The 13,785-nt window shown below is 39.9% G+C and overlaps 1 protein-coding gene across 1 annotated transcript in view; it reads left to right on the forward strand.

The window, feature by feature from the left end:
• plekhg2.S (pleckstrin homology and RhoGEF domain containing G2 S homeolog) overlaps positions 1-13,785 on the forward strand; it is an 83,777-nt gene that overhangs the window by 20,669 nt on the left and 49,323 nt on the right. The window contains exons 2-3 of the mRNA XM_018233369.2: positions 4,251-4,324; positions 8,446-8,882. Coding sequence (XP_018088858.1) covers positions 4,251-4,324; positions 8,446-8,882 — 511 coding nt within the window. The remainder of the gene's footprint in view (positions 1-4,250; positions 4,325-8,445; positions 8,883-13,785) is intronic.

The raw sequence follows: 13,785 nt of genomic DNA on the forward strand, positions 1-13,785 counted from the left end.
ATCTTTCGCAAAGGATTCGGGGGTTCGGCCGAATCCAAAATAGTGGATTCGGTGCATCCCTAGCAGATAACAGGAAGAAATAATGACCAGTACAACAAGCAGAGTACAATAGGTTATATCTATAGTTGGGATTGTGCTTCAATATCTAGTAGCTCCATATAGGCTCAGGCATAATGTTTATTAACCAGTATCTTCTAGGTGTACCTTTTAGAGACATTTGAGAATTGTAGACTTTCTGATGAGTGAAAGTGTCTTAAGCTCTTAAGCTCACCATAAATGTTAAGATTTTGCTCTCCGTAACGATCGATTTTAGTGCGATCTGACAAATCTGTCAAATTATCATGAGGTTAGCACGATCGTACTTCTAACAATTTTTCATCAATAGGTCAGTAAAACGATGTGTAAGGTAAGAAAATGTTCATCTTTCACAGTGAAATCTATCCATTGTCCAATTGTTTGCTGAGCCAAGCAGGCAGCTACCTGCAGTTTTCCTAGCGTCAACTAGACTATATTATTTGAAATGGTAATTTTAGTTGATGGACAAATCATACATTTAAACAATCACTTCAAGATAAGCTTGGTCTTACGATAATGAAAGGATATTTTAAAAATCTTAACATCTATGGCCACCTTTATACAGGTAAATGTTTAATGGGAATTAGTAAGGGCCTCAGTCATACCCAAGGGGGGATAAAGCGATACAAGATAGAGAGCGCAGTCCAGTTTTAGCCAGGCATCAAATTTAAGCCTATTCAGACTCCTTTTCATGTTATGGATTGAAGGAAAGATTATGAAATTACAGTATTTATAACTGATTTAGTCTCAGCCTGGCAATCATGGCCGGCCTGTAAGTTTGTTTGTTAATTGCTGTATTTGAACATTTGTTAAGATTGCAGGTTATGTTCTGAAGAATATGTTTTGATCAGCATGGCTCTATAAAGGAAAGATCATGTCAAACAAATCTGTATGTGTTTTTTATGATATACAGTAATGGGGTTATTTATCAATGGTCATATTTCAAAGTTATGTGAATTTCTTTTAACTCGAATAAATTCGAATGTACAACTCGGACGGGAGGTTTTTATGAAAAAACAGTCGAATAGGAACGACACAAAAAGTCGAATAGAATTCCTCCGAAATAAAACTCGAATGCTAGGAAGGCTATTAACATCTTCAAATGGTTCAACAGACCTCTGCCATTGACTTCTACATGAACTCGGCAGGTTTTAGGTGGCAAAGTATCGAATTAGAACTGTTTCCAGGGTCGAGGTGTGACAAATCTGTCAGGCTTCATCAGTCTAGAGCCAAGATGTGAGGAGTCATGGCCAAACTGGAGAGTCACAAACTGTTCACGTGGAGTAGTTGTAGTAGGGGTAAGGCAGAGGAGAATTTGAATGGGCAGGCCAAGGTCAGTGCAGGCGGAGTTCAATCGTAGTCGTTTAACAGGCCGAGGTTGATGCAGGCGGAGATCAAACGTAATCGGGTTAACAGGATGGGGTCAGATGAAGGCGGAGATCAAGTAGTCAGAGATTCAAAGCAGAAGTCCAACCAGAATCAAATAATCAGGATACAAGTATACAGGAGCAAAGTTTATCACCAAGCACAGAACCTTTCCCTGAGTGTTCTTTTAAGGAGGGCAATGTATAAAAATATGCGAGGGGCAAACCAATATATTATTATAATTTATTTACCTGTAGACCCTTACACAGGATGTCCCCAATGGTCTTCTCCTCTATGGCTGCACCATTGGGGAGCAGCCATAAGGTGTCTATGAATATTTAAAAAAGCCGGAAAGTAAATCTGGAGACAAGGAAGAGGTACTATATCTTCTCTTCCATGGTTAGTGCATCTGCAAACTGTACTGCACATCTGCACAAAGGAGAGGGGAGATGGTGAGGTCCAGTTCTAGGCTGCCAGGAACTGGTCTAATTGTACTTTTAAGAGTCAGGAAGGAATTTCTCCTCTTCAGGGGCAAACAGGAGAAGGAATCAGCAGTTAGTAGGCTTCACTTGGATTAAAGATTGAACTTGATGGGTAAAGCTGGCCATAGATGTTGAGATTTTTAAAAGATCAGATCCTGATCGTGAGACCACGATCTTCTCAGAATGATCGTACGATCGTACGAATCTACCATCAACTAAAAAGACCAATTTACCAGGAAAACAAAGGGGAGCTGCCTGCTTGGCCCTGCAAACATAGAGAGATTGCACTGGGACCGACAAAGATTTTTTGACCTGGCCGATCAATTTCCCGACAGATGTCGGCCGAAAAATCGTAAGATGTACGATCGTTCGAATACCACTAACTGCACGATAATTTCGAAGGATTGGTCGGGCTTCCCTAAAATCGGTCGTTCGGCAAGAAGAATCGTCGCGTCTATGGGGACCTTAAGGCTAGTGGAACACTGTGTTTTTTTTGATGGCTTAAAAACATGTAGCCTTTTGCAATACTGCTTTGTCTAGAAGTTATATCTGTATATGTTAAGGGAGAAAAAAGAAAGCCTTATTGCACAGCATATTTTAAAATAGGGTATTGTGAGGTCTTAAGAACAAGAGCCATAGGGGCAAATTTACTAAAGCGTGAATCGGCTAACGCTAATGCAAATTCGCCAGCGTGACGTCATTTTGTTACTTCGTCGATTTACTAATGGGCACTGCCGTAAATTCGCTATCGGACCTACTCTATCGCTACTTCGCACCCTTACGCCAGGCGAAGTTGCGCTATGGCGAAGGTACGTAACTACGCTAATTCACTAACTTCACCAGACTTGCCTTCGCCACCTCAGACCAGGCGAAGTGCAATAGAGTAGATAGGGCTTGCTTCGAAAAAAGTTTTTCTAATCCCAAAAAAACACTGGCGTCTTTTACTTTTTTAAGGGTGATAGGCCGAATTTGCCCCATAGATGGGAAGTGGAGACAGTGAGGACATCATTGCTCTAGAAGCCATCACTATGGAGGGGAAAGAAGGGGCAGTGATTTGTTTATAGTAAACAGATGAGGAATCATTAGTGAATTATTTTTCTCCAATCTCCCACATTGACTATAATGCCAGCTGTTGATAGTTTAGGGGGAGCTCCTTCTCTCCGACATGCTGGTCGTGCACTTTTTCGAGGGTCTACAGGACATTCACCCATGGACACTAGCAATTGTTTTTTATTTTCCTGGATTGCAGAGGGGTAGAGTCTCCATAATGCAACAGCTGCTTTTGGGTCAGTGTGTGATTAATTTAGCATTCCTCTACAGAGACACCCACCCTCCCCTAAACACCCCCTTCCCATTTCTGCTCTCCAGTTAACCCCTCCGTTGCTGGTGGGGTCCTCGTGTTTACAGATTTAGTGGGAGCTCAATATGTAGGCAGTTACTCAATGTTAAAATAATAAATGGCAGCAAAACTTTCCATGTTTTCCTTTATTCGTCCTCTGTTTTGTCTTAGTAGTTTATTTCTTTTTCTTACGGGTGTATTTATTTTAGGTAATAGGATCAATATTAACATATAGTTATGGCGCTCCAACATATTCTGCAGAGCTGTACAATAAATGAGTGCAAACACTGAACATAAAATAAACACCCTATAAAATAAGTAAAGAGGGCTCTGCCGTAAAAAGCTTACAATCTATAAGAAGAACTGCTAGGAGACACTAGGGTGAGACATTCTTAGTGCTAAAAATCTAATATTTAATGACTGCGGCACTGAAGGATAAAGTGAATAGTCTGAAATCAGGAGCTGACTAGGGAAAAGGCCTCCCAGGTTCAGAGACAGGGTTGTTCATGTTCATTTGTTGTGTTTATTCCCACATTTCCCCTAAGTCTTTACTGGGCTGAGACATACCCCCTGGGATAAACTCTGCAGCCATCAGTGGCTTAGCTAAGGGAGTGATTTCCTCTTCAGAAAGGCGCTGAGCTTTGTATATATCTTATTGCATGTATCCCACAGCTGGAGAAGAAGAGTAACTGAAGACAGATATCCGGCCACAATTCCTCATAATAATTCCTCATAATGACTCACAGTCCGTTCACAGATTTGGGGCTTGCTTGTTAGTGGGGTACTATCCTGTTGCAGCTTTCATCTGTCTCATGATGTCATGAAGGTGATGATTTTACAAGTCACAAAGAAGTGAGGTAATTGTAGAAGTGCACAGCCAAAAAAAGGAAAATGTCAGCAGAAATTATGTTCTTCAGCTATTCAACTTATAATAACCTTTCTTTGTATCTATGTCCAGCATAACAATCTCCTTTCTTTCTGTCCCACAGGGCCAGGTTACACTATAAGGTCACCATGCCGGAAGGAGTCTCCAGGGGCAGCAGTAAGAGAGCATGTAAACAAGGTGAGTCCCAGAAGCTTCACATTAACTTATCTTCTTGTGTTATAATTACTAGGCAAAGACAAAGAAGAGCTTGAATATACATTTTCTAAACTGTTTCATATTTTGAACCCAAAAGTCCTCATTATCACTAGGGGGCACAATAAAAATGTCACTGGCATTCATTTACTAAGAGCAGCCAAAGTGCCAAAGTTTGTGCAGTTTGCTATTTTGTTCCACCGTGTTACATTGTTCCCAGTAGTCAGACAGTTGCCCACCACAAAAGCACTGGTTTATATAGCTTTATCTTGTTTAAAAATGTTTACATTTTGTGAATTTCTTGGTTCCATGTCATTTTGGGCAAGTGTTTTCCTGCTTATTTCACCAAAATCATAAGTGATAATTGCAATGGTATGGGTTTGCTAGAAGATATTTTAAACTCGTGTTGAATTCAGATGGAATTTGTGAGGGTGCTGGAGCACTTATAACAACCTTGTAGTGTATCCAAGATTTAAACCTCTGCTTCAGTAGGTGCCTGACACTGAGGCGTACTGTAAAGCAAACACTAGTTACCTTACTGACATTCGGTAAATAGAATAGTAACAACAAGGAATACAGGATCCAGGATTTAGCTTTGCACTCATGGGTACATGCAGCATTAGGGGGCCATCAAAGTGGTGGAGAGGATCCTTGGTGAAAGTGGAGACAGTGAAGAAGCCTAATCTAAAGTCGTAACAATGATTAGATCTATATGGACACCAGGTAGACCTGTCAGACAAGAACCACATCAATAGGCCAATGCTTTAGTCTGATGCAGATGTCTGATTGATATCTAATATATTTATCAATATTTATCCAGGTATCGGTCAGAAAGGTCATCGATTTAGCACCATATACATAGTAAAAATAGAAATAACTCCCAAAGATGTTAAATACATATAAACTCATCAGCAGAAACATTGGGTTTGAGCTCCAAGCCCCCAAATTATATCCAGAGGAAGCAGAATAACATATGAGTAGGCAATTCAAAAATTCCCAACATAGAGGCCAACTGAAGTAAAAAGGTGTTTATTTCCCTCTACACTGCAAATATTTTGGCAAATTAAAATCTATGCTCTCTATGTTGTACTGGGCCTCATCAACTCCCCGGGCATCTCTTACAACCCTACAACACCCTACAGATAAGGGGGGGCTTGCAGCTCCTAATATTTTTGCTGGTGTGCCGCCCCATCATCACAAAACGCTGCAACCACAATAGAAGCACAGACTGTAGGCTCCTACAAGGCCCCTAAAAACCTATTATATCGAGGAACCAAAGGTAAAAAGAGCCTATCATAACATATCAAAACTAAAGCAACAGTACAATTTCCCATAAATTACCCACATGCCTCTGTATATACCCCTCTATGTTATAACCCTCAACTTTCCCACCTGCTATCTATCCCTAACCCTGGTATATGGGCACAAACCATATTCCATATATTACAATATCCATGTTCGGCATGCTTTGAAACCCCAATTTGGCAGGCTAGAGGAAATTTACTCTGGACCTACCAAAACCAGCATCTCAATTCTACTCCCTTCTAAATAATTCAGGGAACCCAATACTACAAAAAACTGCATGCAAAGTGCCTCAGGATATACCACACTTTACTCCAGAAATGTAGACATATACTCACAGTACAATGTTAATCAGCTCCAAGGACAAAATGATACAATTCAGGTTTCTACATAGATCATACATGACCCCTCATAGACTACATCTCCTAAATCCAAATATACATGATTTATGCCCCAAATATAACTACTCACCAGCAGACTACATACACATAGTCTGGGGATGTCGGGATATTCCAAATTTTTGGCACTGAGTGTCAACCGCAATAAGTCGCCTCTTAGCCTTAATAATCCCACTTCTACTGAATCAAGTAGAGGAAACGGCCCCGAAACCAGCAGAAGGGGGTCCTCTTATGTTACCTATTTATACAAGCAAAGAGACTCATTGCACTTAATTGGAAATCTAACCAACCCCCAAAAAGAAACAGTGGATAGAAATGGTTAATGCGTCAGTCCCCTATCTGCACAGGGGATACCCCAAAAAGTTTAAAAAAGTATGGTCACCATGGATCTCTGAACACTTACCATCACTAATACTCCAATCTGAACCACAGACAACGAATAGTCCACCCCACTCACCTTAAAACCTTTACTCAAACTACGACAGTAGCACCAATTAGGTTGGGAAAATCAGTTTATTGGTATTGGTTAAATACTCAATATGGTTATATCCTAGGTTCCAGGATAGACATATACCAAGTGTATAAGGCACTCATTCAAAGGGACAATGCATGTACAATTATACATCTTGCCTGGTTTAACATGACACTTTGATTAAACATTGGAATGTCACTGATACATTGTGTAACCTGAACATGAATGTGTATCTTTGTTTTTTGTTTTGTTGGGAAAAAAACAAAACAAAAGAAATTGAAAAAAAAAATGTGTTTATTAAGTTTACATGACCTTTAAAAAGCCTTAAACGTTTTGTGGTGCAAGGCACTTAGTCACAGCTGCCAATATACATGTCAATAAGCTACTGACTCATGGGGCTTAGGTTTTACTTATGCCTCTATAGCCACTTAAGTCAAAGCTAGAATTCAAAACCTGCAGTTAAATAGGGATACAACACATTTGCAGGCTGGATTATAGTACGTTTATAATGTTACACATAAAACTGATTGAACTGATTGGACTGGTGACCATGACATCATTTAGAGGACCACATTGTCCTCAAGTTGCCATTCCTTCTGTACATGATATATTTGAACACAGTTTGCATTCCACTCAAAAAAGTACATTGGAATAAGTACAACAATTTTATTTCGTATTGAAAGATTGAACTTTATTTTTTTCTGGCAATGCATTTTTATGTGGAGGCGATGAAAAATATGTTTGATAGCAATACACATACCGCTTACTGTTGAGTGGTGATGTTTCTAATGAGGTGAGACCAGAGTAGAGACAATGATAAGCTGATCTGGCATTGGCAAAAAGTGTCTGGCAAATCCCTGCTCCAAAATGTAGAAACCCAAACATTCATGGAAGGCAAGGAGTTTATAGGAACAGTGTGACCAACAAATGAAAGTAATTAGGTTTACTATACTATTGCTCTCCACTGCTAAAACTGGGGGTTTCCTTTAGAAAGACTACAATACTTTATACTGTATAAACAAACTTTGTAGCCAAAGGGAAAGGCATTCAAAGCTGAAAAAAAGAGAAAGGGCAGTTTTGCATAGCAGATAAACAGTACTGTAGAATACAATAAGATTCTACAAAATGTTTTTCTTTTCCACTATGTAACCTTTGCCTTTTCTCCTTTTTTGCAGACTGAATGGCTGCCCATATGGCTACATAGGAGCTTATTTATATAAACTATAGTAGTCTCTCAGAAGCAAATGCACCAGTTTTACCAGTGCAGAGCAATAGTACATTAAATTTAATAACTTTAGTTTTTCGGTGTTACCAAACGGTTATTTGTAATTACATTTATATTTGGTGAGCTACCTCCTCCCTGGCCATCAAGGCAGTGCCGGGCCAAGCCGACCGGGCGCCCTAGGCCTGCCACCGTGCTCCCCTCCGTACACGCACCCCCCCTCATGCAGAGTGCCAGAGGGGAGGGCAGAAGAGATCGCCAGAGGGGAAGGAAGAGGGAAGGGAAAATGCCGGAGGGGAGAGCAGGGGAGATCGCCAGAGGGGAGGGGAGAGGGAGGGTAAAGCACTGGAGGGGAGGGCAGGGGAGATCACTGGAAGGGAGAGGGAGGGAGAAAAGCCGGAGGGGAGAGGGAGGGAAAAAGCCAGAGGGGAGAGTGGCGGAGGGGAAAGCGCCAGAGGGGAGGGCAGGGGAGATCACTGGAGGGGAGAGGGAGGGAGAAAAGCCGGAGGGGAGAGGGAGGGAAAAAAGCCAGAGGGGAGAGTGGCGGAGGGGAAGGGAAAGGGAGGGGAAAGCGCCAGAGGGGTGGGGAGAGCAGCAAACATGGACTAGGGGTAGGCAGAAGACAGGTACAGTGGCAAATGTTCCATTCCTTCTTTTTGTTCATGTATGAAGTTGTGTATTAATCATTTTTCATTTTCCTTCTCTCTTCTAGCTGCCCCCAGACCCACATCAGTAAGTTCTCTGAGTGGAATTGTAGACGGGATGTCTGGCAGTTGTACCTCTGTGAATACTGTGTGCTCAGACAGTGACCGACCAGTCAGCCTTAGCTCTTCAACTTCTTCAGCTTCTTTGCAGGACAGCCATAGTTCATTTGGAAGCAGTGGAGCTCTTGTGTCATCACAAAACACTGGCTCTTGCTACACTCAGCAAAATGGCAGTGACATCAGCCTTGACCTAACCCCTATGGCACTCTTAGAAGGGGAATCAGAAAGAAGTGCCATGGACAGAACTTTTCCTGGCTACACCTATTCTCCTATTCTGCGCAAGGCAAGAGATCCAAAGATCAAATTATCTCATGTTGACAGAGTTGTACTTGAGATTCTAGAGACTGAACAGGCATACGTCCGGGATCTCAAAAGCATTGTGGAGGTAAGGTTGAATTAATCAGGCACATTAACTTTATTTTTCTGGCACAGTCTTGAAATTCCATGCCAATGAAGGGACCGAGACTACGGAGCTTTTCCAGATTGGGGCATGGCCTGGGCAGACGTCAAAGATTCAGCAAGTTGGATGCTCAGAGTAGTATTAGAACTACTGTATACAAGGGGTGTAACTACAGAGGAAGCAGACCCTGTGGCTACAGGGAGGTTCAGAAGGTATAGGGCCCCATAATGCCCTAATTCATATACTGTACAATTTCAATAAATATCTGCAAAACAGGTCAACCTCTAGACATTTTTGGGGCCTGAAAAATTATTTGCTGTGGGGCTCAGTAATATCTAGTTACGCCACTGACTGTATATTTGGGAAGTAAATGAGAGCAACAGGTATAAAATTAATATCTCAATATAAAGACTACAATTTAGTGTTAAGGAGAGATCACAGCAAGTAGCTAAAATCAACAGATTTTATAGACTGTAGTAGTATATCCAAAAGAAAGACTCGTTTGCATGAGAGTCTGTAATATGCATATGTGCATCATTCCATTAAATGTAATACATAAGTAAAATAAATAGAAGTGCATATTTAACAAGCATGTTTACATCTGCTTCTGTGTTTACATCTGCTTTTGTGCATCATGTTGTTTTTTTATGCATTTTTAATGTGATTTTTAAGCATATTTCATTGAACTATTTTTGCATCAGCATGGTTATGATTTCAGGCAGCTTGCAGCACATCCAGGGGCGTATTTATATTAAGGCACCCGAGGGCCTGTGCCTAGGGCGGCAGGTTTTGGGGGTGGCCCTCGGGTGCCTACAAATTTATTTTTTAAATTGAAAAAAAAAATTGCCCAGCCTCTTCCATGGATTTCCATAGGAAATCAGTTGAAAGAGCTGGGGAGGTGAGGGCCGGGCTGGCTGGCGGAAGTGACGTCATGCGCACACGTCACATGACGTCACTTCCGCGACGTCCGTGTGATGTCACGCGCGTTGGACAGTTCATATCAGCCTATGTATCACCTGTAACATCGGGCACCATGTACATTGAATTGTTGTGATCCTGGATGCTAGATTCTCAGATGGGCTCGAGGAGGCTCAGTCTAACATAAGCCACATACATTCCTTGATGATTTCTTGTGTGTAATATTCTTCGTTAGGCTTTTATTGCATTGCGAATTTTAATTGTGCATTGTGAACCTTTAACACCTGCTCCATACTTCCCAACATTTTAGAAATGAAAAGAGGGACACCTGTTTTGGCCATGCCCATTTTTGTGGCCACACCCCCTAATTACCATGTTGATTTTACAAAATCTGGCAGGTTGTGAAAGTTTGAACATATTTCTGTGTTTTTTTTCAGTTATTAAAGTTTTGCTAATGAAGGTGAATTGCCCTTTAAGCTGTGAGTCTAACTTTTCCCAATGGAAAAAGTTATCTAAATTGTTACAATTACTTATTTGCTTATCTCAAAATTGTTACAAAGTATCTTATTTGAACCTGGTGTCTGTTCTGGGCTCTCTGCCAAAAGCCAATTAAGTTAGAAACTTTGTTTCTTTTTCTGGCTGTTCAGTGCAGAGAAAGTCTGGACTTTTCAGTACAAACACGGGACTGCTGGTTGAGCTGTCAAAAGCGGGACTGTCCCTCTGAAAACGGGACAGTTGGGAGGTATGCTGCTCTGCAGTTTTATTAAATATTTTGTAGCAAAAAATGGTTGGCGATTGTGAAATTTTATTACATACACTATGAACGTTCGCAATAGCAATTTGGTTGCAAACTTTGTGAAGAAGTCATTGAGGTCTTTAATCAGTCGAAAATTGTGCAAACATGAACGCCAATGTTGTAAGTGTCTAGGAACGTTTTTTTATGCTAGCGATACATATTACATTCCCCCTTTTGAGTGGTATTGAAGAAGGCAGATATCTGAGCTCTTGTGTGATACCAGCTTCTATGTGTTTATTATCTCACAGCCTAGCAGGCTGCATACAGTAAATACTGTCCATTTACAGAGCATAAGAAATGGATAAATAAATCAAAGCAATCCTGTGGTTGCCCTTATCATGCAGCGTCATCTGACTTCGTGATTAATCTTCTCTACCTTGATATACTTTTTGGATATTTGGCACAGCCATAGGTTTTATCAGGAGTATATTCTATACTGGGCACTTCAGGAACTGTTGGATCTGCTTTTAATATAGTTATAGAATTGATGAGTGATTGAATGAGTGATGAAAAGCATATCAATCAAAGAACAGGAATAATTAAAGATGAGACAGCTGCAGGCAGCATTCATCTGTGTTTTGATCCTTTCTGTATCTCCTGTCTGTACTATCCATCATATCATCCAGGGTCTCTACAATGCATTTTTTCTGTCATGTCCCTCATTTAATCTGGTGATATTTACTGTTCCTCCTTTTCTGCTGTACATATTTCTGGCCCTAATTTTGTGTCCACTTTTCATCTACCTTGTTTCATCTTTTTACCTACCCTTACGCTTCTATCTGTCCCTTACCTCCTCTTGTTTAAAGTGGACCTGTCACCTACACATAAAAAGCTGTATAATAAAAGTAATTTGCAAACTAAACATGGAACCCAAATTATTTTTTTCATTAAAGCATCCATACTGGTTATAAAGGTGTTTAAATATCTGAGCTGTCAATCAAATTGAGGCATAGAGCAGGGGCAATCAATTACTTTCACTTTCTATTCAGCACTTCCTAGATGTCACTGCCCTCCTCACATTCCCCCATCCCTCCTAACACTCTATAAATTGGTAGGGTACTGTGCATGGGCATCAGGTGCCCCATTCTGGTAAGATTTTGAGGTGATAAATAAGAAAATAAAGAACATTTTTGTCTTAATAACAGTGTCTAGAAAATGGCTACTGCCTGCTTGCTGTGATTGTGTAATTCCAAGAGTGAAGGAAACAAAGCATAAATAATAAATGTAGTGTAAGTAAATTTTATTTTGCTCAACTAACATGATAATTTGCAATTATTTCTTAGGGCGACAGGTCCCCTTTAAGTGCAGTGACACACAGTGCTATTTGTTGCTTAGAATTTTATTGCAGCTACAAAACACCTGAAAATACCCTGCCATTGACTGTCTATGCTAAAACACTCAAATTACGTAATTGTTCAAATATGCATGCAAAGGCATTTTTGAGCAATTACACAATGTGGGTTACACAGTTTTCAAAATAGTTCTCAGTATTGTCTGTGGCACGATATTTCTTTTTTTAGCCATGACAAAATGATGAGTGACAAATAGCACCATGCGTTATTGCCTTTACTGTTAGGGGCAGATTTATCAAAGGTCGAAGTTCAAAGTTAAAAAAAACTTCGAACTTCGAATTCAAAAAGACCAACCAAATGGTGGTCGAAGTTTTTTGAGGTCGAAGTGGGCCTACTTCAAATCGTACGATTCAAAGTAGCGCTACTTCGATCTACTTCGATCTACTGCTTGACCTATTTGCTTTAGAAACACTACTATAGTTCATATAAACAAGCTGCTGTGTAGCAATGGTGGAAATTGAAAAAAGGTTATATGGCACAGGTTAAATAGTGGATAACAGATAACATTATGTTCTACAGAGATTATCTGTTGTGTAACCTGAGCCTTTTTTTTCTTTGAATGGCTGCCCCCATTACTACACAGCAGCTTATTTATATAAACAAAAGTAGAATTTCTGAAGCAAACACAGCAGTTTTACCAGTGCAGGGCAACACTGCATTATATTTTTATTAATTTAAAACAATTACATTTTATGATGTTACGGTTCCTTTAATAAAGTGCTTGCAATTTAAAATACAGTCTGCCAATGGCAGTCCAAATACTGTTACTCTGAACGTACAATTTTATTGTTACTTATTATTATTACTTACCTTTATAACCAGGCCATTTTCTGTTTGTCTTCATTAAAACTACTGTCAAGTTGGTAGGGTTAATTGGACCCTAGCAACCAGATAGCTCCTGAACTTCCAAACTGGAGAGCTGCTGAACAGAAAGGGCTAAGTAATTGAAAAAACACAAAAATAAAAAAATGAAGACCAATTACACTCAAAATATCACCAAATACTAAAAGTTAATTTGAACTCCTTCTTCTTTGACAATTCTCCTTTCTCCATCATTTAAACTTTCTTTTTCCTTTATTACCCATTATTTCCATACCTTTTTCTTTTACAGTGTCCTCACTGAGCTGTCTTTCTCTCTCTCTCTCTCTCTCTCTCTCTCTCTCTCTCTCTCCCCCATGACGTTCCAGCTGACATTCCAGAAAAGAATTCCTGACCTCTCATCCGGTTTGTGAGAAATGCTCTTATTGTAAACACAAATGTAGCTGTAAATCTGCAGGGGTCCTAAATTACCCATCTGATCATTGACATTAACCATTGTTTTAAATCTTCTAATGTTACACACTGGGGTTATTACACAGACGCACACACACATGTACACAAAATATGCTATTAGCAAAATAGTGGGCATCTCAATTCTATATACAGTGCACATTGTAGTGGCTTACTGTCTATCGTTAAAGATGTTGGTGTTAGGCATGTCAGTGTTATATGTAGTAAATGCATGTGAATAGTTTATAATATGTTGACAATAAATAAATAAATAGTGTGTGATTAGCACAGTGTAGTTTAATTTGTATGGCAGTACAGCATGTTTATTAGGCTGCAAATGTTACATGCTGAGTAGCAAGAACCTTAGTGCAAGGCAAAGCAAATTTGTTATACAATTTAAACACGGAATGCACCATTAGAGTCTTTATAGCTGTATAAAACTTGTAGATTTCTCAGCTAATGTATATGATGGTAAAAAGTATTTTGTGCAGACATTTTATACTTGTGTGCGCACTGTGTGCTCGGGTCAGAATTAATACAAAATTTAGTTTTT

Source organism: Xenopus laevis, chromosome 8S (assembly GCF_017654675.1).
Source record: "Xenopus laevis strain J_2021 chromosome 8S, Xenopus_laevis_v10.1, whole genome shotgun sequence".
Taxonomy (NCBI): Eukaryota; Metazoa; Chordata; class Amphibia; order Anura; family Pipidae; genus Xenopus; species Xenopus laevis.